The sequence below is a fragment of the Thamnophis sirtalis genome, unplaced genomic scaffold (genome assembly GCF_051295495.1).
Source record: "Thamnophis sirtalis isolate CommonGarterSnake01/CBP01778 unplaced genomic scaffold, rThaSir2_p1.2 scaffold_11, whole genome shotgun sequence".
NCBI lineage: Eukaryota > Metazoa > Chordata > Lepidosauria > Squamata > Natricidae > Thamnophis > Thamnophis sirtalis.
In genome coordinates this window covers 21,634,160-21,656,719 of record NW_028261391.1, presented here as the reverse complement: position 1 = coordinate 21,656,719, position 22,560 = coordinate 21,634,160, and the positions used below count along the sequence as shown (strand labels likewise).

The window sequence follows — 22,560 nt, the reverse complement described above, 5'->3', positions numbered from 1 at the left end:
TGTCCTTATTAGTGACATATACCAGCATAAAGTGGGTTGGAGTCATTAAAAAGTATAATAGATCTAAAATATCTTGATTTAGTGAAAATGAAAATCTAAAAAGAAGCTAGAAAACATAAAATATGTGTTTGTTAAGAGCTAAAAGTAAATATACAAATCATAAGTAAATTCTTCAAAGATAAGTTCAGTTTCCAAGTTTCTACAGAGCAAAGAAACAAAAGCTCAAGATTAGCTTTCATTTTTAAGCATCTGCTAGATAACCAATTCTTTAGTCATACACCTCAAAGATTTTTGTTGATATGCTTTGTAAACTAGTATTGTACTATTGTACTGTATTGATTTTATTAAGAGTTTTGAAAACATTTAAATTGTAATTTTCACGAAGAAGTCTATGAAGGTATTCTGACTTTCCCATTACTGTTAACTCATAAAACTCAGTTGTAAAATCATATTATTGTACTTGGCAATAATATTACCTCGTGTCTTTATTTAAAATCAGGCTGCATATATCTACATTCTTATACACACACCTTTGCATGCACACAAAGTGTTGTGTTCCTTCAATACTGAAAAGCATTCAAATGTTGACTCAAACATCTTTAAGCTTCAGAGGATTTTGTTCATATCTGCTGCAGAATTAACTGTTTCCCTTGAGTTGAGTTCTATTACTGCTGTTATATCACCCTGCCAACAAAAGTGCATATGGCCAAGGCTATGGTTTTCCCAGTTGCAATGTATGGCTGTGAAAGTTGGACCATAAGAAAGACTGAGCGCCAAAGAACTAAGGCCTTTGAACTATGGTGCTGGAGAAGACTCATGTGAGTCCCTTGGACTGCAAGGCGATCAAACTGGTCAGTCTTAGAAGAGAACAACCCTGACTGCTCTTTAGAAGTCCAGATCCTGAAGATGAAACTCAAATACTTTGGCTACCTAGTGAGAAGGAAGGACTCCCTGGAGAAGAGCCTAATGCTGGGAAAGATTGAGGGCAAAAGAAGAAGGGGATGACAGAATGAGGTGGCTGGATGGAGTCACTGAAGCAGTAGGCGTGAGCTTAAATGGACTCCAGAGGATGGTAGAGGAAGGCTTGGAAGAATGCTGTCCATGGGGTCACGATAGGTCAGACCATGACTTCGCAACTAACAACAACTGCTGTTATGAAATCTCAGTGTTTTCCTGAGAGCAATAGGGAAAGGCTTTGCTATTGTCATCTTCTGGATTTATTATATTTTAACTTCTCACTCTATCTTACTGTCTTGATTTTTCCTGGCAATCTCTCGTCCAACTAATAAGTCCAATTCTGCAGGATCCAGACACCAGAGGTTTAGTCTTCCAAGTTTTCAGATTCTCCTGGAGCCCATCCTCAGGGAATTAGTATATCTTTTGGTGAGAGTGCATTCCAGCACAAGTCCAAAAGCTCAAGTCTCAACCTCTGGTCCCAGTGACCGACCCAGATTGGATCCTACAACAATTATCCTGGGATAGGTATATTTGCCTTCAAGTGCAATCCTGTTCAGCTTTTTCAAGATTTGCTTCTGATAACAAAGTACTGCCATCTGCTTTGATTGACAGTGCTTACATAACTTCAATTAATTTATTTAAATTAAATGCATATAATTATTTGGAATTTACACACACTACATTCTAATAATGGAGTTTAGAACAAAGAATTTCTCTGAATGAAAATGAAGTGTGTGTTTTATTAAAAGATGTGATATTTGTATGCTAATAAATATGTTTAGTATCAGACATTAGTAACTTCTATTTCTTACCTGGATACTAAATACTTTGATATTTTGCCAACAGGGTGATTTGGGAGCTATAGATGAAAAATATGATGTTGCAATATCATCATCATGTGGAGCGTTAGATCACATAGTTGTTGATACTATTGATACAGCTCAAAAATGTGTTAATTTCTTAAAGAAGCAAAACATAGGAGTAGCAACATTTATAGCTCTTGATAAGGTTTGTATGGTTTTAATTTGTTCTAATTTTCTTGTAATTGGTGGGTTTTTTAATTTGGAAAAATGATTTTATATTATAGCTATAATCATTAATGTTTTCCAATGACTGATATTTAACAGTTAAAATAAAATTAAAGCTATAATTTTAATGTCATTTTTATTATCTTGATACAGGAATGTCTTTGCCTTTAAACCAATAATTAGCACCAATACTTTCATTTATGTATCCATTAAAAATATCCATGTTTTGAATAATTTTATGTGATCTTTTAATAGAGCCACCCATATACTTTAGCAGCTGGTCAGAATATTATTTTTTAAATAAGCAGATCTGAATGATTTTGTTACCATCACTGTTTTAATAAAAGCAGCTTTAGGTCTATGTCAACCATAGTTAGTCTTTGACCTATAAGTGCAACTGGGACTGGAATTTCAGTTGTAAGTCGAGGCACCCCTATGAATGGATCCAATTTTATGACCATTTCTATGGCTGTTATTAAGCAAATGAAGTATTTGTGAGTACAGATCTCACAGTTAAGCAAATCACATGGTCATAATCCCAGATCTGTTCTCCCAAATGGTTGCTTTGGGCCAGAATAAGCACTAATGCTGGAAACTGGCAAATTCATAAATTGCAGTTATGTGACCTTGGGATGCTGCAACCAGTTGTGAATGTGAGCCAGTTGCCAATTATCTGAAATGCAGTCATGTGATCATGGTGAGGTGGTGCAAGGTTTTATGACAGCCATGCTTTCCAAGATTGTAAATCACTCCAACGCCATCATAATGTTAAACAACCAGTTGGAAGTTCCCTGCTACCTGTAATTTTAGCTGTTCTCTACTCACATCCTACTCATTAAAATGCCCAGCACCCAGAAAGTGGGACAAAACCTATAACAAAACGTTATTTTGCTAAGAAATTTTAATGGTATGCTCTCTGGATGCTGGGACATGACCGGTTGCCCATTCTTTTTGAAAATATATATTAAGATTGAATTGAAGAAAGCACTACAAATGTTTTGTAGTATAATTACGATGCTAATAAAATCCACATAACTGAAGCTGTAGATGTGTATATGAAATGCTTAGAAATTTTTGAAATTATTAATTGATTGACTTTGTGGTGGTTTTCATTCTCCTCCAGATGGCAGTATGGGAGAAAAGCATGGGCAAAATTCAGACTCCTGAAAACATTCCTCGTCTATTTGACATGGTGAAAGTGAAAGATGAGAATGTTCGCCAAGCCTTTTATTTTGCATTGCGTGATACTCTAGTGGCCAATAACTTGGATCAAGCAACCAGAGTAGCATTTGGAAAAGGCAATAGGTGGAGAGTAATAACATTGCAAGGACAACTTATTGAACAATCAGGTACTTTTAAAAGTACAATTTAAAAAAAAAAGAAATGGAGTGTATATAGAAGGCTAGCATTTCTCATTTGTTATTAATATTTCCATAGGAACAATGACTGGTGGTGGAGGAAGAGTAATGAAGGGTAGAATGGGATCCTCTGTTATAGTTGAAACATCCGAAGAAGAGGTTAGTAGACTGCATAGATGCCGAATACATATTTATTTGTATGACCTTTTCTATTATAACAAATCTCAAAAACGCCTTATAATCAAGAATTAAAATACCTACATATAATCAAGAACTAAATTACCTACTTAATAATACAAATAATTAATTCAATTTAAAAGCCATTTTTCTCCCCAGGCTCCAGAGGCTTTATAGGAGTCTGGGGAGGGCGAAAGGAGGGTCGGTTTTAGCCCTCCGGAGCCTTCAGGGAAGCCTGAAGGTCCCTGAAGCCTCCAGGGGGCGGGGGAGGCTGGTTTTGCCCTCCCCAGGCTCCTATAAAGCTTCTGAAGCCTGGGGAGGGCAAAAAAAAAGCATGCAAAAAAATGGGGGATCACGCCTCATGCATGCACCCTGAGGGGGTTGCACGTGTCGCATTATGGGTGCGGCATGCCCGCGCACGACCCCCCCTGCGCTCCCCCCTTATGGCATGTGAGCCAAAAAAGGTTCGCCATCGCTGGCCTATAGCTATCATATACAAAGCACTGGAAAAATAATATTGAACATTTAAGTGCATCACAACTTTTAGAAAGGGGAGCATTCATGAATAAGATGATACCTACAAATAACTTCTAGACAACACTTTGCTTAATTACTTACATTTAACTTTTTTTTAACCTACATTTTACTTTTGCAGGTCCATGAAATGGAATCACAATTGCAAACAAAATCTCAAAAAGCCATGCTATGTCAGGAACAGAAAACACAACTGGAGGAAATAATAGCAAAATTACATAAAAATATTAGAGAAATGAAAAATACTCTAGAAAAATACACTGCCAGTATAAAGGTAATGATAATTGTTTATGTTGCATAGATACAATCTTTTTTAGAGGAAACTAAACTTGGTGATCTTTTGAGATTTTGACACAGTCCTATTTAACCACCCAAGGAAATAAATGCAAAATTCTGAATCTCAGAAAATAAAACTGTTCTTTTGATCCTGTACTTTACAGATGGTTCTAAAGACTGCCTTTATACAGTGATATTTCTGTTACTTAATGTAACTAGTAAAAGACAACTATCTTCAGATTAAGTCATAATGTAAAGGTTTACAAGTTTAAATTCTTCATTTGGGAATGAAGTCACCTAGGGTTTGTAGAAATTTAATAAATGAATATGTAAAATAAATTAGAATTTCAGAGCAGGTATGTGGATTAGGAATTATGAATTCATTTTAATAATGCTCAGAAGCAAGTGGACAAAAGGGATATTTTCATTTATTGACAGAAGTTATCATATCATAAAATTGTATTCAGGAGTAGGTTGTGGGGAGTCTGCTGGTCTAAAGTAAATTGAGAGTTGTTTTTCATGAGGATTATGCAGTACTCATGGTCTTTGCTCATCTTTTTCTGAATGATAATTGCACTGAGGAACTTGAATATTTTGTGTGAACTGCTAACATGCCTATTTTTATCTGTTAGAGTTTGATGGATCAAGAAGCTCACTTAAAAGTCCAGGTTAAAGAACTAGAAGCAAATGTAATTGCTTCTGCTCCCGATAAAGTCAAGCAAATAGAAATGGAGAAAAAATGTAATAACCTCAAAGAAGGTAAAAAAAAATCTTTGGGGAGGGGGGTGTCTTTTTATGTCATGCAAAATTTTGAATTTTAATCTTGGTTTTTCCCCCTACTCTATATAAATCCATTAAATGTTTTTGCTGTTTTTTAAATCCTGGATTTGAATTGGTGTCATTTGAAATCGGTCTATCTTGGAACGTGAGGTTTTTTGTCGCCTTAAGTCATAACTAGCAGTGTTTTAATCTTTTCTATATTTTAAGGCCTTATTTTATTTCTTTACATAATTTATTGCAGTGTTTTCAAAATATATCCTTATTGCATCATGACAAGTAAAGGCCTAAATATTTCAGTGGATCTTTTGTTATCTCACAGTTAAGTCTCTTTTTTCACATTTTTCCTCTCAGAAGTTAAGTACCTGCTATTATGTTGTTTTATTTTCATTGATTTTGTTTTCAGAAAACAAGCCAGAATGTTTTATTACTTTTAATAGCTCTCATAAATAATTTATTTTGAAGTTTAATAAAACTGCCCAACCCAAACAGTTTGCTGTGAGCAACATACAGCATAAACATACAATATATATATTTTAAAAGAATAAACAAAGAAAACCATAAACCAACAATAAACAGACAACATATAAATATAAAATTTAAAACAGTATATAAGAAAGGAAATCTAGGGGAAGTTGGACTTAACTGAGAAGAGCCAAGTCTTAATGGCATTCCTTAAGACAAATTGTTGGGTCTGTTATATATTGGAGAAGTTGATTGTTCCAGAGATCAGTGAAAAAAGGCAGATTTCCTGGATGATGACAAAATGATGACAAGATGACAATTTAGAAGCCAGAGCATGTCCTCCCTAGGGAGATGTAGATATTCTTGGAATAAGGTGCGATCCTTCAAGTAATCCAGACCTTTGCTATGTAGGGTTTTAAATAACCTGCAGCTTGGATCGTTCCTGGAACCCTGTTAGGAGCCAGTACAGCTTGCAGAGTTACATGAGTATAATGAGATTTGCTTGTAAACCCTCCCAGGTGAAGTAGACAGGAAACATGACTAAGATGAACTAATGTAAAGCTACATTAATAGAATCTTGCAAGTCTGAAAATGCAAACTTATCACCACCGCTTTTTATTGCTTTATCCATTAGGGCAGGCCCTTCCTACGTTTCTTTGTTTAACCATTAAGTCACTGAAGCTCATCCTCTCTTGTCTCATTGTTTCTTAGGTACATCTCTTCCCCTCATTCCCCAAGGTCATCCATACAGCTATATGTTTCATTTAGAGTGATCAAGTGTGAGTGACTATGAGCAGGGTTTATGGATGAGTGCAAGTTGCATACAAGACATAATTGTGCAAAGGCTCTCCTGGTTGCAGCTGCTGCCTACTCTTCAAGCAGATGCTGTAAATCCTATAGAATGTCCAGATTGTGCACCAAGTCTCAAATGAGTGTTTTTTTCCTTGTGAGACTGGTCTGTCAGGGCAATCTGGTCTACCCAAATATGGGATAGAGCATACTGCTTCCATTTTCGTCTTTCAGCCCCATTCCAGGAGCCTTCCAAGGCAATTGCTTTCACGACAATCTATTTTTATTTTAAAATATAAACTCAACAGAAGTCTTGAATGGTGTAATCCCACCCAACCAAAACCAAAGATGGAAATTCAGCAACTTCCAGCTCTGCGAAACCCAAAATCCACAGACATTCAATCTTGGTAGAATTGAACCACAACCTGTTTTTCCCCATCCAAAGCCACACAGTCTCCAGATACTGGGAAAATCTTGACAGCTTCATTTAGATAGAGAGACAAATCTACACTCTGAATCATTGGCATATTAATGATAGCCACCGTGAACTGACAGATGACCTCTCCCAGCATCTTCATGTAGATATTAGAAAGGAGAGGGAATTGGACAGAGCCTTGACATTCTTTAAAGCATGGACCTAGGGTTCAACTTATTCCCTTCCACTGACTGTAATTGGCCTTGGAAAACCACTGCAAAAAAAAAAACCATAGTGGTCCAGAGAGATACCATTGTTCAAAGGCCATCAAGAGAGCAAGGAGAGCTAGGATGGATGTACTACTCCTATCCTGGGTTAGTTATAGGTCATCCACCAATGCCATAATATTGTTGGTAAATTCAAAACAAAAGGTCTTTAAAATCTCATCTTTAAATATGCACTGAAATATTAATAAAGATATTTTTTTGACAGAATATGACAAAGTGGCTGCAGAAGCTGACAAACTGGAAAAAGAAGTTAAGAGACTACATAATCTCATTATTGAGATAAATAATAAAAAACTTAAAGCTCATCAGGACAGTCTTGATAAGATCAACAAAGAAATAGATCAGTGCACTTTTGCCATTACGAAAGCACAAGTAGCAATCAAGACATCAGAAAGGTATGATTTCCTATTATGAACCAACGTCGTGATATTTATTGCAATTATTACATTTACAGTACTTTTCGGTAATGGTTAGGAGCACCATAAGATGCACCTAGGTTTAGAGGAGGAGAATAAGAAAAAGAAATCTGACTCCCAGAGTCCATCCAGTATTCATCTGGCTAGCGTCCTTGCAGCAAACAGCCTGCCTCCTCCATGTCTGCTGCCTCTGCTGGGGAACTCTGGAGCCTTTGCCTTTGAGCTACCGTGATGGCGGTTGCATAGGCCTCCTGGAATACCGCTGATCAGCTGTTCCAGGTGGTGGGGATTGTTGCCACTGTTGCCTGTCACCCATATTTGCTCCATAAGATGCACAGATATTTCCACCCATGTAAAGTATATTGCTGTACTTTCCTTGTTTATTTTTAATGTTTCATTGTTATATTTACAGTTTTTATAATTTTACTCAGAGTAGCCGCATGGATGTTAATAATTAAAACTGATCAAGTGGATCAAAGGGAAAATGAATAACAAAAGATTTATAATAAATGAAGTGGAGTAGATCAATTAAAAAGTGACAATATTTTCAGATGCAGAAAAAGGTTTTGATATATTTCTTGGTGGAGGTTTAAACAATGAATACAAGACAAAAATTGAAAACATGAGCACATGTTTTAACAGTAAAAAAACAGCAATGTAGTCAGTTTTTCTGCAGAAAGTGTGGTCTTTATTGTATTTATATATTTAATACATGTTAAAAAGGAATTTTATTATATATATTATATACTTTATAGAAACCTGAAAAAAACGGAGGATGCAATTGTTCGCACTGAGAAAGAAATTGAAGAAAATAAAAACCATATGCAAACCTTAAAAGAACAGCTGACTGCATTAGATGAAAAAGCTGCTGAAGTTATAAATAACAGCAAAAAAGCTGAGGTATATATTTTAAAATGGCCATAGTGATACATGAACATAAAATGTGCTTGTTGAGTAAAAAAAAAAACAATAATATTTTCTCCTGAATTCTCTGGTAAGCACTCAACATTACCAAAAAATCATTTTGCTTTAAGGTATATTCTGTTAAAGTAGTTCTGTGTAAACTGAATTGCTGTTTTATAATCTTTAACAGTAATTTTTGAAACCACCATGAAAATCGTGGGGTTCTTGGTGCTCTCTGAGCTTGTTTTCTTGTAGATGTTTCATTACTAAACTATGTAACATCAGTTGGTAGAAGGGAGTGGGGCTTGCTCTCGTTTTATATGTTAGTGGCTCACCCTGACAGTATTGGTAGGAATGGTCTTGGTGGTGGTTCCTCCTTTCATGTAGATATTATGCTCCTATGTGTTCCAGAATTCATTTTGGAGACTGAATCAAAAGCCTTATATAGTAGACTGTAGATGGAATAATAAGATAGTGTTCAGGAAAAACAGTTATTTAAAACATTCCAAACAAAAATTGATGACGGCTTTATGTAGTTATTTATGGGATATTTTCTGACTTTATGAGAAAGGAAAGAGATTGCCCATAACTCAAAGCAAAACAATATTTTAATTTATTCTGTCACCTAAGCAGACAAACTTGTATGGCTTTTCCAATCACTTTTCTTTGAAATTTGACTATTTTTGATGCTTTGCAAATATTTTAATTTTATTTTATAAAATTTATTTTTTAATTTTGCATGGTAACTATGTACATATATGAATTAAAGATGCATTAAAAGGTATTTTGAAATAAATCATTAGAAATGCAAATTTTATGATAACCAAATAATAAAGATGTAATTTTAACTTCTTGTTAAGGAATCCCTACCAGAGATTCAAGAGGAACGTTGTTTGGTGCTTCAGAAAATAAAAGCTATACAAGAAGAAGAACATTTGCTACAAAAAGAGGCTCTAAATATTAGGCTTAAAATTGAACAACTAGACAGTCACATTGCTGAGCATCAATTAAAGATTAAGTATTGGCAAAAGGAGGTAATAAATACCGATAATATTTTTAAAAAATAAGACAAATTAGACATTTACAAAAAGGTACTAGGTGGTTGCTTAATTCATATAACACAATGTATTACCACACGTATCATATGTTGAAATTTGTAAAGATATAATATTGAAGCAGTCAATGGTTTTTGTGCTAGGCTTCGTATCATGGGTGGAGAAGTGGTAAAGCATGCGTATTTATAGCCATGGATTATACAAGGAAGAGACCTCTAGGGATGAATGAAATGCTTCATTCGTTACAACCTCCAGAAGCTCTCCTATAATCCCCTCTAAAACAATTGCTATTGGTATGGATGGTAATTTGCTCATTCACTGAATAAAATATATTTTAGATATCAAAGATATCACTGCATTCTGTGGAAGCTGAACAACAAGAAAACCTTCCAGTGCTAACTCAAGATGAACTAGAAAATATTAACGATCCGGATATTATAAAAAATCAGATAGCTATTTTGGAAGCTCAGTGTCATGAAATGAAACCAAACTTGAGTGCCATTGCTGAGTATAATAAAAAGGTAAGAATTTTTCCAATATTGTTGTAGAATTGTTACAAGCTAATATAGATTAGTCCCAAAGTTATAGCCTATGTGGTCAAAATTCAGGCATTTGACAACCCACCCAAACTTCATCTCCATCTATACACCTAGCTCTTCCACATCTCTTCCCTTTTGACTGCCTTGAATAGCAGCACCCGGTGACAGCAGCATCAACCCTGGCCACAAAACAAAACCTAGCCATCTCCTATGCTCCACTGCCATGCCCAGTTGGTTTTTGCCATCTTTCTTTCACTGCTGCTGAGGCGTGCCTGGCCTAGTGCCTATGTGAGATAGCAGCTGGCCACACTAGGCTTAGTTTCAAGGGCCATTCAGACCATTCTGCAAATTGCATGTGCACAATGCTTCGGAAAAGAAGTTTTCCAAAGGCTTTCCAAGATATCACAAGAATGACCCATATAATTTCCCCAAGACTCTCCAAAGCATTATGAGAATGGCATGTGATTTTGAGAATGACAGGTTCAGCCTCCTTAAAAGATCTTAGAAGCCTGCACTTTAGTCCCAATTATATTGTCAAGGAATGGCACTGTTCAGACCAAAATGGTAGAGAGGTTGGGAGCTAGATGGATGGGGAAAATTAAAGAGGAGGCAGCCTCTTACCATACTGAAGCCTGGGAGGGACCAACCTGGGAATGGTTTGGATTGGGCTAGGTCCTAGCCTAACAACCTCTGGGGCTCTGTTAATAATTTGGATAGCTAGAATTGCGGTCATTAAATGATGCAATAATGCAATCTAGTGTTTTACAACTGCATAACTTAATAACAAATTCTAATCTCAATTATTCTTGTAACACCAGGACTACCTGTACAGTTTTGTATCCACTGTATTCACTTTTGCTACCTTATAGGGACAACATTTGTTGAAATTAAGAACCATTTATGAAATTTTATATTCTATTTAAAAACTATTACATTCATTAATGCCTTTTGTTGTATAAAATAAACATTGCATAGGGGTGGGAGTCCACGAAGAAGGAAATGACACGTGAGGTAATAAATAAGTGGGTTAGAAAAAAATGATCTGTATGAAGTCATACTGACATACCCAGGTATTTGTATACCAAATATTAGATCTAAGAAATAATGGAAGTGATAAGTTCAATTTTCAGATTGCGGAATTTTACAAGAACACAACTCTGAATTACCAAATGGGATTTAAATTAATAAATAGTACAGATAATCCTTAGGTTAAGACCGCAATTTGGACTGGAACATGTAAAGCATGACATCACATGAACACATTGCTTAATAATGGCAATCTGGGTAGTCCCAATTGCTGTTGTAACCCCAAGACATAATGGTCATTAAGTGGAAGTGCTGAGAGTCCAAGGAAAGAGTATGGGTTCTGTTGGATGGCAGGAGAGACCTGGCCAAGTTGGGGATGAGGCTGCACTGGGATAGTTGCTAAGGGAAAAAGGAGGCATGGCTCAGGATAAGTGCTGGGAGGTTGAGGGAAGGAGGTGTGATGCAGTCTGAGTGCTGGGAGACGGAAGATGGGGATTACCACAGCAACTTGTGACCTTCCCTGCCAGGTTCCTCGTTGCCTTTCCTTTTGGAAGCCAGCAGGGAAAATTGTGAATGACAATCATATGAATACATGAGTGTGTGACATTGAAACAATCTAAGTGCAAGTTGGTTGCCAAATGCTCGAATCACAATCATGTGACCTCAGACGTGCTGGAGCAGTCAGCTTTTCAAGAATCCATCATTAAGTACCATTTGTTCAGCACCATGGCAACTTCTATTGCTGAACAAGTGGTTGGTCAGCAAAGACAATTTGTACTGTAGTTAAGGATGACATCACTGTTGTTCCAGTATTTCAGCACTATTAAGTTTCATTGAATTGTTAAATACATTGTTTAATTTCATTTAGTTGGTTTTTAATATTTGTTTTAGGAAGAGCTGTATCTAAAACGTGTGGCAGAGTTGGATGATATTACCAATGAGAGAGACAAATTCAGAGAAGCTTTTGAAGGCCTTCGAAAAAAACGGCTTAATGAATTTATGGCAGGATTTAATGTCATAACGAATAAGCTAAAGGAAAATTATCAGATGCTTACGTTAGGAGGGGATGCAGAACTTGAGCTTGTTGACAGTCTGGATCCGTTCTCTGAAGGAATTATGTTCAGGTTGGTATTGCATGTAATTTTCTTAATTTGAATTAAGCCATTTTAAAAGCAAGCTGCACCTGATACAAGATCAATTAGTACTACATGATGGACCAGGATAAAATAAGGGCTACGAATATGGACCACAAAACTTGGTTTCACAGCCCATTGTTTAGCCACAGAGTAACAATTGATGTCTAAATCTAAGCCCCTAAATTGCACTACAAAAATAATGATTGTTCTGATGTGTCTGAAGGATTAATGGAAAATTATTGAGATGATAGATTTATTTATTTATACGATTTATAGGCCGCCTAATCCCGGAGGACTCCGGGCAGCTTACAATGAGGGGGGAAAAAGAAATAGTAAAAAATGAAATGAAACAGGTTAAAATCAACACACATCCATTCGTTTTGATCGGGGCTTGACCTCAACAATGAGGTCAATAGCCCCAGGCCTGCCGGAATAGCCAGATTTTAACATCTTTTCTGAAGGCCATGAGAGTGGGTAAGGTCCGGATTTCTGGGGGTAGCTTATTCCAAAGTGTCGGAGCAGCCACAGAGAAGGCTCTCCTCTGGGGAGCCGCCAGCCGACATTGTCTGGCTGACGGCATCTGAAGGAGGCCCACCCTGTGGGATCTTACCAGCCATTGGGAGGAATGTGGCAGTAGGCAGTCTCGCAGGTATGCTGGCCCTAAGCCATATAGGGCTTTAAAGGTAATGACCTACACCTTGAATTGCGTCCGGAGACCAATAGGTAGCCAGTGCAGCTCGTGGAGGATAGGTGTAACGTGGGTGTACCTAGGTACACCCAATATCGCTCGTGTGGCTGCATTCTGGACTAGTTGCAGTCTCCGAACACTTTTCAAGGGTAGCCCCATGTAGAGCACGTTGCAGTAATCCAGCCTTGAGGTGACATGGGCGTGAGTGACCGTTTGGAGTGCCTCCCAATCCAAGTAGGGCCACAATTGATGCACCAGGGGAACCTGGGCAAAGGCCCCCTTGGTCACAGCCAACAAGTGGTGTTCCAGTGTCAGCTGTGAATCCAGGAGGACCCCCAGATTGCAGGCCCTCTCTGAGGGGTGTAAGTTTTCACCCCCCAGGATCAACAGCTTCCAGGCATCAGCACATCACGTCCGCCGCTACACTGAGCTGGCACGGGGCAGAGAGATACAATTGTGTATCAGCATACTGATGGTACTTAACCCCGTGCTGTCGAATGATCTCGCCCAGCGACTTCATGTAGATGTTAAATAGGAGGGGGGACAAGACCGAGCCCTGCGGCATACCACATTTAAGGGGCCTAGGGGTCGACCGTTGTCCCCCCGACCAACACCGACTGCGACCTGTCAGAGAGGTAAGAGGAGAACCACCCTAAAACGGTGCCTCTCATTCCCACCTCCAACCGTCGCAGAAGGATACCATGGTCGATGGTATTGAAGGCCGCTGAGAGGTCAAGAAGCACCAGGATAGAGGAATGTCCTCTATCCCTGGCCCGCGAGAGATCATCGGTCAGTGCGACCAAAGCGGTTTCTGTGCTGTACCCAGGCCTGAAACCAGACTGAAAGGAGTCTAGATAATCTACTTCATTCAAGGTCAAGTTGAAACGCCACCACCTTCTCAACAACCTTTCCCAAAAAAAGGAAGGTTGGAGACAGGACGGTAGTTTTTAAGAATAGCTGGGTCCAGAGAAGGCTTTTTAAGGAGGGGCCTTACCGCTTCCTTTAATGGTTGCAGGAAAGACCCCTCCTGTAAAGATGCGTTCGTAATCATCTGGAGCCAGCCTCGTGTTACCTCCCTGCTGGTCGAAACCAGCCAGGAAGGACACGGGTCCAGTAAACAGGTGGAGGCACTCATCACTCCCATGGCCTTGTCCACTTCCTCAGGGGTGACAAACTCAAACTCATCCCAGCAAATCTGACTAAGACTCTTCCTCAGCATCTCAGCTGGTACTGCCCAAGTAGAGTCCAGGTCTGCCCAAATCTGAGTGATTTTATCCAACAGAAACTGTACGAACTCCTCAGCTCTTCCCTGCAGGGGTTCCCCTGCTTCCTCACCTTTCAGGAGGGAGCGGGTCACCCTAAACAGGGCGGCTGGGCGAGATTCCGCGGATGCAATAAGAGCGGAAAAATATGTACATTTTGCCGCCCGTATCACCACTAAATAAGTCCTAATAAAGGCTCTTAATAGTGTTCGGTCAGATTTGGAGTTACTAAACCTCCAGCGTCACTCTAGGCGTCTCTTTTGGCGCTTCATCTCCCAGAGTTCCTGTGTAAACCAAGGCACCCTCCTGGATCCACTGCTGCGGAGAGGCCGCAAAGGCACAATCCGATCCAGTGCCGCAACATTCCAGGACACGACTAAGGACTCTGTCGGATTGTGGGTAAGGGAGTCAGGTATCCCTCCAAGCTCCTTCTGAAATCCTTCCGGGTCCATCAGGCGCCTGGGGCGGAACCACTTAATCGGCTCCACCTCCCTGCAATGGGGGAGTAGCATTCTAAAGTCAAGCCTCAGCAAGGAGTGATCTGACCATGGCAAGGGTGAGATCTCTATTCCCCTTAATTCAAGATCACATCTCCACTGCCCCGAGAGAAATACAAGGTTGAGTGAGTGTATTATATGCTTTTGGTTTGCTTAAAGCATCTTGATGTCAATGTGAAATTAAGTAAAGCATACATTTGTGAATATCATCTTTCAGTGTTCGACCACCAAAGAAAAGTTGGAAGAAGATATTTAACTTGTCAGGTGGAGAGAAGACATTGAGCTCATTAGCTTTGGTTTTTGCTTTGCATCATTACAAGCCAACCCCTCTCTATTTCATGGATGAAATTGACGCTGCCCTTGACTTTAAAAATGTTTCCATTGTAGCATTTTACATATATGTAAGTATTATAGAAGTTAACATCATTCAAACTTTATATATGTTAATATCAAGGTAACAGGTGTACATAAAACTATTGGGAAAAGCTTTTGAACTCTTTGAAAATGTACACTCCCACAAATTAAGAAAATGAAATCTGAAAATAATTTTTCAAAATGTTTGATTAATTCACAATTGCAAAAACTGTGAGTACCAATACTGTAGAAAATGTACATGATCAGTATTTTAGTGCATGCATACTCATCATTGTTTCTTTTCAAAGTAAGCAGTATTTTGCATAGTTAAGGTACCAACTAGAAAGAAGTGGACCGTGAATTCAAGTTCCACTGTAAAAACTGTTGGGTGGCTTTGAGTCAGTCATTCTCTAAGCCCAAATCACCTCTCAGGGTTGTTGTTGTGGGGAGAAAGGAGGAAGATGTGTTGGATATATCTGTTGCCTTGTATGAGATAACAAAAAGGAAATATAGTTAAAACTAAATTATACCAACATTCTTCAGTATATATCTCATATTTCTCTCCTTTCAAACTCATTGATTCTACTACATGTCTTTTGTTCTTATTCTTCTTGAAAATTTAATCTATTCCAGCGAACCATAACTTTCTCATTCTTCCTCTTTCTTTTGATACATTCACATCTTATTCAGAATTAGTTATTATTGCGTGCCTTATTCTCCTGTGATCATGGAGACAGCAGCCAGACTGGGTTTACTCCATCCAATAACCAATTGGACTGAGTCTACACTTACGATGTCATCGGATCCTTGTGACTCCTTCCCAGTTCAGACTCAGTCCAACCAGGACTAGCAGTGAGAATTGATCTCTCCTCCAAATTTTAGCTTTATAGCATTAATTGACAGTTTTTTACAATTTTTTTTCCCTTTAAATTGGCTTTGTATTTCATTTTTTTCTTCTGACCAAATTGGAGGGAAATTCAAAACTGCTTCCAGGCTGCCTCTCTTCAGCTGTTCTGACTGCCTGCAGCCATGAGTTCACTCAGGAAGCCTGCCTTGCAGTCGGATCAGCCAGCTCACGAGCTACAGCTCCGTAGCTGTTTCTCCAAGACGCTCCTGGACTCTGGGCACTCGAAGAGACGCGCGACCAGCCTTTTCGCCACAGCAGTTCTAGGCGAGGTCGATGGCTATTCTGTGGCATGCCCAGTCACTTTGAGTGTTGGCAGCCATTTTGCAGGTTGGAAAAGCCCGCAAAGATAGCAGTGGCCATTTTGAGGCTTGGAAAAGCCTTGGAAGAAAAAAAAGTCAGCCATTTTGGACACTTTAAAAAAGGCACGAACTCTGCAGCAGCCATTACAAGTGCCCAGTGACCCAGGATCATTCCAGGTGGACCGGATTATGAGCGCCTCACCATCAAACGGGTGAGACCGTTGCCTATCTTTATTGTGGCTTGATTTATGTCGGGGGAGATGGCTGACCAAGCTGTGTCTGCAGATAGAGGATTAGAAGAGGCAGGGCCATCGGGGGTGAAGAGCAGTAGGAAGAGGCAAGCCAAAGAGGCTCCTTCCTCAGGCATAAATCCCAAGGTCTCTAAAGCTACCAGGGCAGAAGAGTGAAGGCAGAAGGCTCTTGAGAAAGAATTTCTGCGGGCCTAAAAACTACAAGTTCTAACTGCCCAGCCCTCCTCCTGAGGGTCTCCACGTTGTCTCCCCAGATCCACCTGTCTTGCCTCCCATGGGCCCTTGCCCTTCACTGGTAGATTCAGATGGGGAATTGTCTTCTATAGAACCTGACAACAGAGGCAATTTCTTTAATGTCCCTCTCAATAGGGAACGCACCTTTGAGCAGGTTTCCCTCCCTATGGCGCATGGTTTAGGGATTCCCCAAGTCATGTACACCTCTCTTGCAGATATGGCAACCATCATTGCTGAAACCATCAAACAGGTCATGGCTGCTGGCCCCAACCTGCTCCATCACATAGCCACAAGCACAAATCTTCTGCAGCTGCTCAACAACCTGATCCCTCTGCTTCTACTTCTCAGGCCTCAGTTGGTGGTGAACAAGATAACCAGGGGGATTCAGATCTGTCTGACGACGAGATGGTCACCCCGGATGCCCCGGCCTTTGCCGGATTATTTAAAACTGATCGTTTTAAATCCCTACTGCTTAAAGCCATTAAATCTGCTAACTTACCATCTTCTGCTTCAGCTTCTACTTCATAGGAAAAACCAGCAGAACTGGCTTCAACTGAGAGTCCCAGTACCTCATTCACTGAACCTACTGTGGAAAAGGAGGTGATCCCTGTTCCCAAGATCTTCCTGAATGTGATCCAAAAGCAGTGGCAGTCCCCAGGCACGGGTCCATAGCCAATCAACCTTGACAAACGTCTCTATAACATTGCACTGGAACTCACCAAATTATTTGAGTCTCCCCCAGTGGACGCACCGGTTGCAGCACTTTCAGCCCCTACTGTGGTCTCTGGAGCCCCGGAAGATGTCCTCAAGCCTGAGGAGAAAAGTTCAGACCAAACCTTCGTTAAAAACTATCAGGCAGGGGCCTGGGCCGTTAGGGCCTCCACTGCCACTTCCTTTTTTTCTAGAGCGGCCCTGGATTGAACAGCTTCAGGAGCACATTTCTCCTACTGACACTAGATCACATAGGGACCTCAACAAGATTAGTGCAGCCGTTGAATATGCAGCTGATTCTTCTCTCAATGCTGCCAGGTTCGCTTCCAAAGCCATGGCCTCTTCAGTCACAGCCAGGCGTCTGCTTTGGCTCAAGCCATGGCAGGTGGATGTCCGTTCCAAGTGGCACCTGGCAGCCTCCTCCTTCAGTGGCATCCAATTATTTGGTACCCCTTTGGATCCTTACCTCACAAGGCCTTTCATCCATCTATAAAAAACAGGACAGTCGTCCCGCTCCTTACTATAGGCGGTTGCCCTTTCGGCCAGCGCACGCGGGAACGTAATTCTCCCTTCCACAATGTCAGTCCTACACTCCCAGACAGGGATCTCACCAGGACAGATCTAACTGAAATGCACAGCATTTTCCCCCCAAGAAGTCTTACCGTGGAGGAAGCAACCGCCAATTTTCACGACGAAAATGACTATTTGGACTCTTCCGATTGGAGGCCACCTGGCGTTCTTTGCCCACCGCTGGGAAGAGACCACAACAGACAATTGGGTACTTAAAACTGTTAAATTTGGCCTCATGCTGCAATTCCTGTCCATCCCCCCGAACACTTCGTGCCATGCCCAGTCTCTCGGTGTCCTCGCAAGAGGGTACTGATGGAACAGACCATTCAGCACCTGTTGGAGATCCGGGCCATCCAACCGGTTCCTCCCCATCAGGAAGGGCAGGGTTTTTATTCTCGCCTATTTGTGGTACCAAAGAATTCCGGGGGATGGAGAGCAATTTTGGATCTAAAATCATTGAACCGCCATATTGTCTACTGGCGGTTCAAAATGCATTCTCTGCACACCATCCTGCAGGGAATCAGGAAAGGCGACTTCCTCATGTCAGTAGACTTGACCAAAGCTTACCTTCATATTCCCATCTTCATAGATCACCGAAAATATCTCAGTTTCTCTTATGGTGGGGAGGCACTTCCAGTATAGAGCACTTCCATTTGGACTGTCCTTGGCCCCCAGGGTATTCACAAAGGTGCTGGCTGCCCTAGCCACCCACATCAGGTCATCCCCAGTTCGGATTCTCAGTTACCTGGACGACATCCTCTTCCAGGTCTCTGACTCAAGCAGAAAGGGATCTTGCTCTCACCATTCACACCCTGCGGAATCACGGGTTCAGAGTGAATCTCAAGAAGAGTCACCTCGTTCTCGGCACTCGCATTCTTCACCTCAGGGTCTTAATAGACACCGTGGTGGGGAGGGTGTTTCTGTCCAACGACTGCATTCTCAGTCTGAAGGAAATTGTCAGGAAGGTGCTGCGCCTACACAAGGCGTCCCTTCTCTCCCAAGTCTTGGGCAAGATGGTGTCTTGCTTTGGGGTTGTCCTGTGGGCCAGGTTCCACAGCAGGACCCTTCAATGGTTCATGCTTCCCCATCAAAAGGTCGACAGGAGCTGCTCCCTTCACCGGGTTCTCCTTCCCAGTCAGGTCTTACAGTTCCTCAAATGGTGGCAATCCCCGGCAATTTTGCAAGGGACCTTGTTCAGGGATCCGGACCGTCTCACACTTACGACGGACACTGGGCTGGGGGGCACACATGCAGGACCTAGTGGCTCAGGGTCAGTCGTCCTTCGAAGAAAGCCAAAACAGCATAAATTGGGTAGAGTTACGGGCAGTTCGCTTCGCCCTCAACAATTCCAACACAGGGTTCAGGACCGCCACATATTAGCCCTAACAGACAATACCACATAAACAGGCCGGGGGTGGGGGGCACATATTCCTGGCCTCTGATACAGGAGTCCAACCTGATATGCCAGTGGGTGGAATCTCACCTGTCATCTCTCAGGGCAGAGCACATCTTGGAGGCCTCCAACATCCAGGCAGACTAGCTGAGCCCTACCAGGATAGATCAGGTGGAGCGGAGTGTCCATCCGAAACTCTTCCATTGACTGACACTACGATTTGGTTTCCCAGTCCTAGACCTGTTCGTGACTGCAAACAACAACCAGGTACCCAGGTATTACTCGTTGTTCATGGATCCCATGGCAGAAGGAGTAGACGCCCTCGGGTGCCATTGGCCCAAAGGTCTCCTGTACGCATTCCCGCCCTTCCCCATATTCAGAAAGTAATTTGGAAAATGTTGGAGCAGGACACAGAACTATTGCTGCTAGCGCCGAATTGGCCACGCCGGCCTTGGTATGCTGACTCAGTGACTGTCAACCTCCACTCCATGGCACATTCCACGGTCTCCTGTCTGTATACCAAGGGTCAGTTTGTCAGCCCGATCCCCAGTAGCTACAATTAACCGCATGGCAATTGAGCGGCAAGCCTTAACAGCCGATAACATTTCCCTCAACATCATTGCTACCATTCAGGCATCATGCAGAAGCTCTACTAACCACATTTATGATGCCATTTGGCGGGCATTCGCACTGTGGTGTACCAACAAGACTATTGACCCACTTAAAGCGTGCATTCCACAGATATTGGACTTCTTACAGAGTGGGCTTGACCAGGGTCTTACCCCTAATACATTATGCCAACAGGTGGCTGCTTTGGCTTCTGTCCTAGACAGTCTTGCCTCTGACCATCTACTTTCTCATCCCTTGATCCAGTCATTTCTCTGTGGAGCATCCAACCTGCGTCCCCCTGCCATCCATAGGTATCCGACTTGGGACTTGCCTCGTGTCCTAGAGGCTCTGACTTCCTAGCCCTTTGAACTTATGAGATCCACTTCTTTGAAACTCTTGTCCTTTTAAGACGTTTTTGGCGGCTATAACATCTGCCAGACGTATTTCTGATTTGGCTGCCCAGGCACTTATGCGTGTTCCACCCAGACTGAGTCGTTTTAAGACTGGACCCGACATTCATACCGAGGGTGAATAGCTGCTTCCACAGAGGTCAAGAGTTAACCTTGCCTGATTTCTGCCCGTCTCCTCGTCATGAAAGGGAGCGTAAGAGGCACACTCTTGATGTACAACATGCCCTCAAGATCTACATCGACCGCACTGCTTCGTTCCGCCACTCGGAAGCTCTCTGTATCCTTTCACCGGGCCTCCTTGTGTAACAAGGCTTTGTTGTCGAATCTGGGACGGTGGATCAGCCTGTATTACGAACTTCAGTCCTTACAGTTTCCTCTAAACATTACTGCTCATTCTACAAGTAGTACTGCGACAACTGCTGTTTGGTCCACACAAGCCATATTGGAAGAAGTCTGCCGGGCAGCCGCATGGTGTCTCCCACAGTCTTCATACGTCATTACAAGTTAGACAAGTATGCGTCGGCTGACGTAGCTTTTGGGCACAGGGTGCTGCAACAAGTTCTTGTGCCTTAACGGACTTTCTTTAGTATCCCCACCCTAGTGGACAGCCCAGTCTTTGGTACGTCCCAGTCTGACTGCTGTCTCCACGATCACAGGAGAATGGGTGTTGGTTCTTACCTGATACACTCATTCTCTGTTGAAGTGATGACAGCAGCCAGCCCCACCCTGGGGTGCATCACGCAATTCAGAACTTTTTTGTGCGGAGGAAAGAGAGAGAGAGAAACAGAGGATATGGACTTGACACATGTATGTTTTTGCTCACAATTCTCACTTGAGTCTACATTTTTCCTTCGTCTGAACTGGGGAGGAGCCACAAGGGCCCGATGACATCATAAGTGTAGACTCAGTCCAATTGATTACTGGACGGAGTAAACCCAGTTTGGCTGCTGTCTCCAATAGAGAATGAGTGTATCAGGTAAGAACCAACGCCCATTTTAAAAATTCAGCAGTCTTTTTTCAACTCATCTGCAAGGAATGAAGTGATCTAATTTTAGAGATTCAGGACAGCCGGCCACCTTCTGTGTCGGAAAATTAATAACCTGAAATTTCTTTTCTCTAAGACAGTTGAAGATGGCTACTAATGTTGATATTCAGTCCAATACTAAGAAGTGCTGATTCTATTGTAATTTGGGAAGGATTATAAAAGCATTTTCTGAAAAATCATTGTGTTGTGAATATTAACGCAAAATTTATTCCAATTTCCAGGAGCAAACAAAAAATGCACAGTTCATCATTATTTCTCTGCGAAACAACATGTTTGAAATAGCAGACAGACTTATTGGTATTTACAAGACTTATAATACAACAAAAAGTGTTGCAACAAATCCGAAAATTATTGCATCAAAGGGACTTGCTGAACCTGCTTCCACCGAATGCTTATGAATATAAACTTTTCTTTCAATAATCTTTTTCCTAATGAAGATTTGCTAATAATTTAATATCTATTTTCTATGTGATTTTTAAATTTAACTTGTTACTGAACATCCATTATCTCAAACAATATAGATCTCTTCAACTCTAAGTGACTGCTTAAAACAGAAAAATAATTCATATGTGACTTTTGATAGAAACACCTAGTGATTAAAATTGTAAACCCCCACTGCCTATTTTTAATTGAAATTTGAATGTAAAATAAAATTTGAATTTATTTGAATTTGAAAGTATAATTTGACAAATTTCTCTGTATATTACAAAAGTATTCTAGTAAATAAGTTGATAAAACAATAAAGAAAAATTATGAATAGTGAGCAGAATCTGTGATACTGTCCTTGCTGCAGCATGGTTCTTTGATTTATTGGGCATCCTGGATTTGGGATTGATTTGACAATTAAAACCCAGCTACAATGAATAATGTTTAAACGCATCCTGGCTCAAATATATAGTAAGCCCGTAATCTAAAAATTATTTCATCAACAATCTAAAAATTATTGCTGAAATATGTTCACATACATGTATTGCAGAATAAGACAATAATGGACAAATGGCTGTGATGCCAGGCAAATCCCATGGTTCTTAACCAGACTTAATATCCATCAAGCAGATGATGCTTAAATAAATTGTTTTCCTTAAATAAGGTGTGGTAGAAAACTGTCTGAATATCCCCCGTTTGGCAGTTCCCCCCAAAATTTTTACTCACCCTAGAAAACTATAGCTAATGTTAACAAGACTATTAGGTT

At 40.8% G+C, this 22,560-nt stretch overlaps 1 protein-coding gene across 4 annotated transcripts in view; it reads left to right on the top strand.

Annotated features, from left to right (window-relative positions):
- The window catches only part of SMC4 (structural maintenance of chromosomes 4), a 53,239-nt gene extending 31,108 nt beyond the window's left edge, over positions 1 to 22,131 (top strand). For all 4 annotated transcript variants that reach the window (XM_087725308.1, XM_014067943.2, XM_014067944.2 and 1 more), the window contains 12 exons: positions 1,804 to 1,965; positions 3,109 to 3,334; positions 3,423 to 3,502; positions 4,176 to 4,328; positions 4,963 to 5,089; positions 7,269 to 7,458; positions 8,235 to 8,379; positions 9,243 to 9,416; positions 9,776 to 9,958; positions 11,894 to 12,126; positions 14,803 to 14,986; positions 21,590 to 22,131. In XM_087725308.1, coding sequence (XP_087581434.1) covers positions 1,804 to 1,965; positions 3,109 to 3,334; positions 3,423 to 3,502; positions 4,176 to 4,328; positions 4,963 to 5,089; positions 7,269 to 7,458; positions 8,235 to 8,379; positions 9,243 to 9,416; positions 9,776 to 9,958; positions 11,894 to 12,126; positions 14,803 to 14,986; positions 21,590 to 21,766 — 2,034 coding nt within the window. In that variant the 3' untranslated portion in view covers positions 21,767 to 22,131. The remainder of the gene's footprint in view (positions 1 to 1,803; positions 1,966 to 3,108; positions 3,335 to 3,422; positions 3,503 to 4,175; positions 4,329 to 4,962; positions 5,090 to 7,268; positions 7,459 to 8,234; positions 8,380 to 9,242; positions 9,417 to 9,775; positions 9,959 to 11,893; positions 12,127 to 14,802; positions 14,987 to 21,589) is intronic.
- Positions 22,132 to 22,560: the final 429 nt, after the last annotated feature.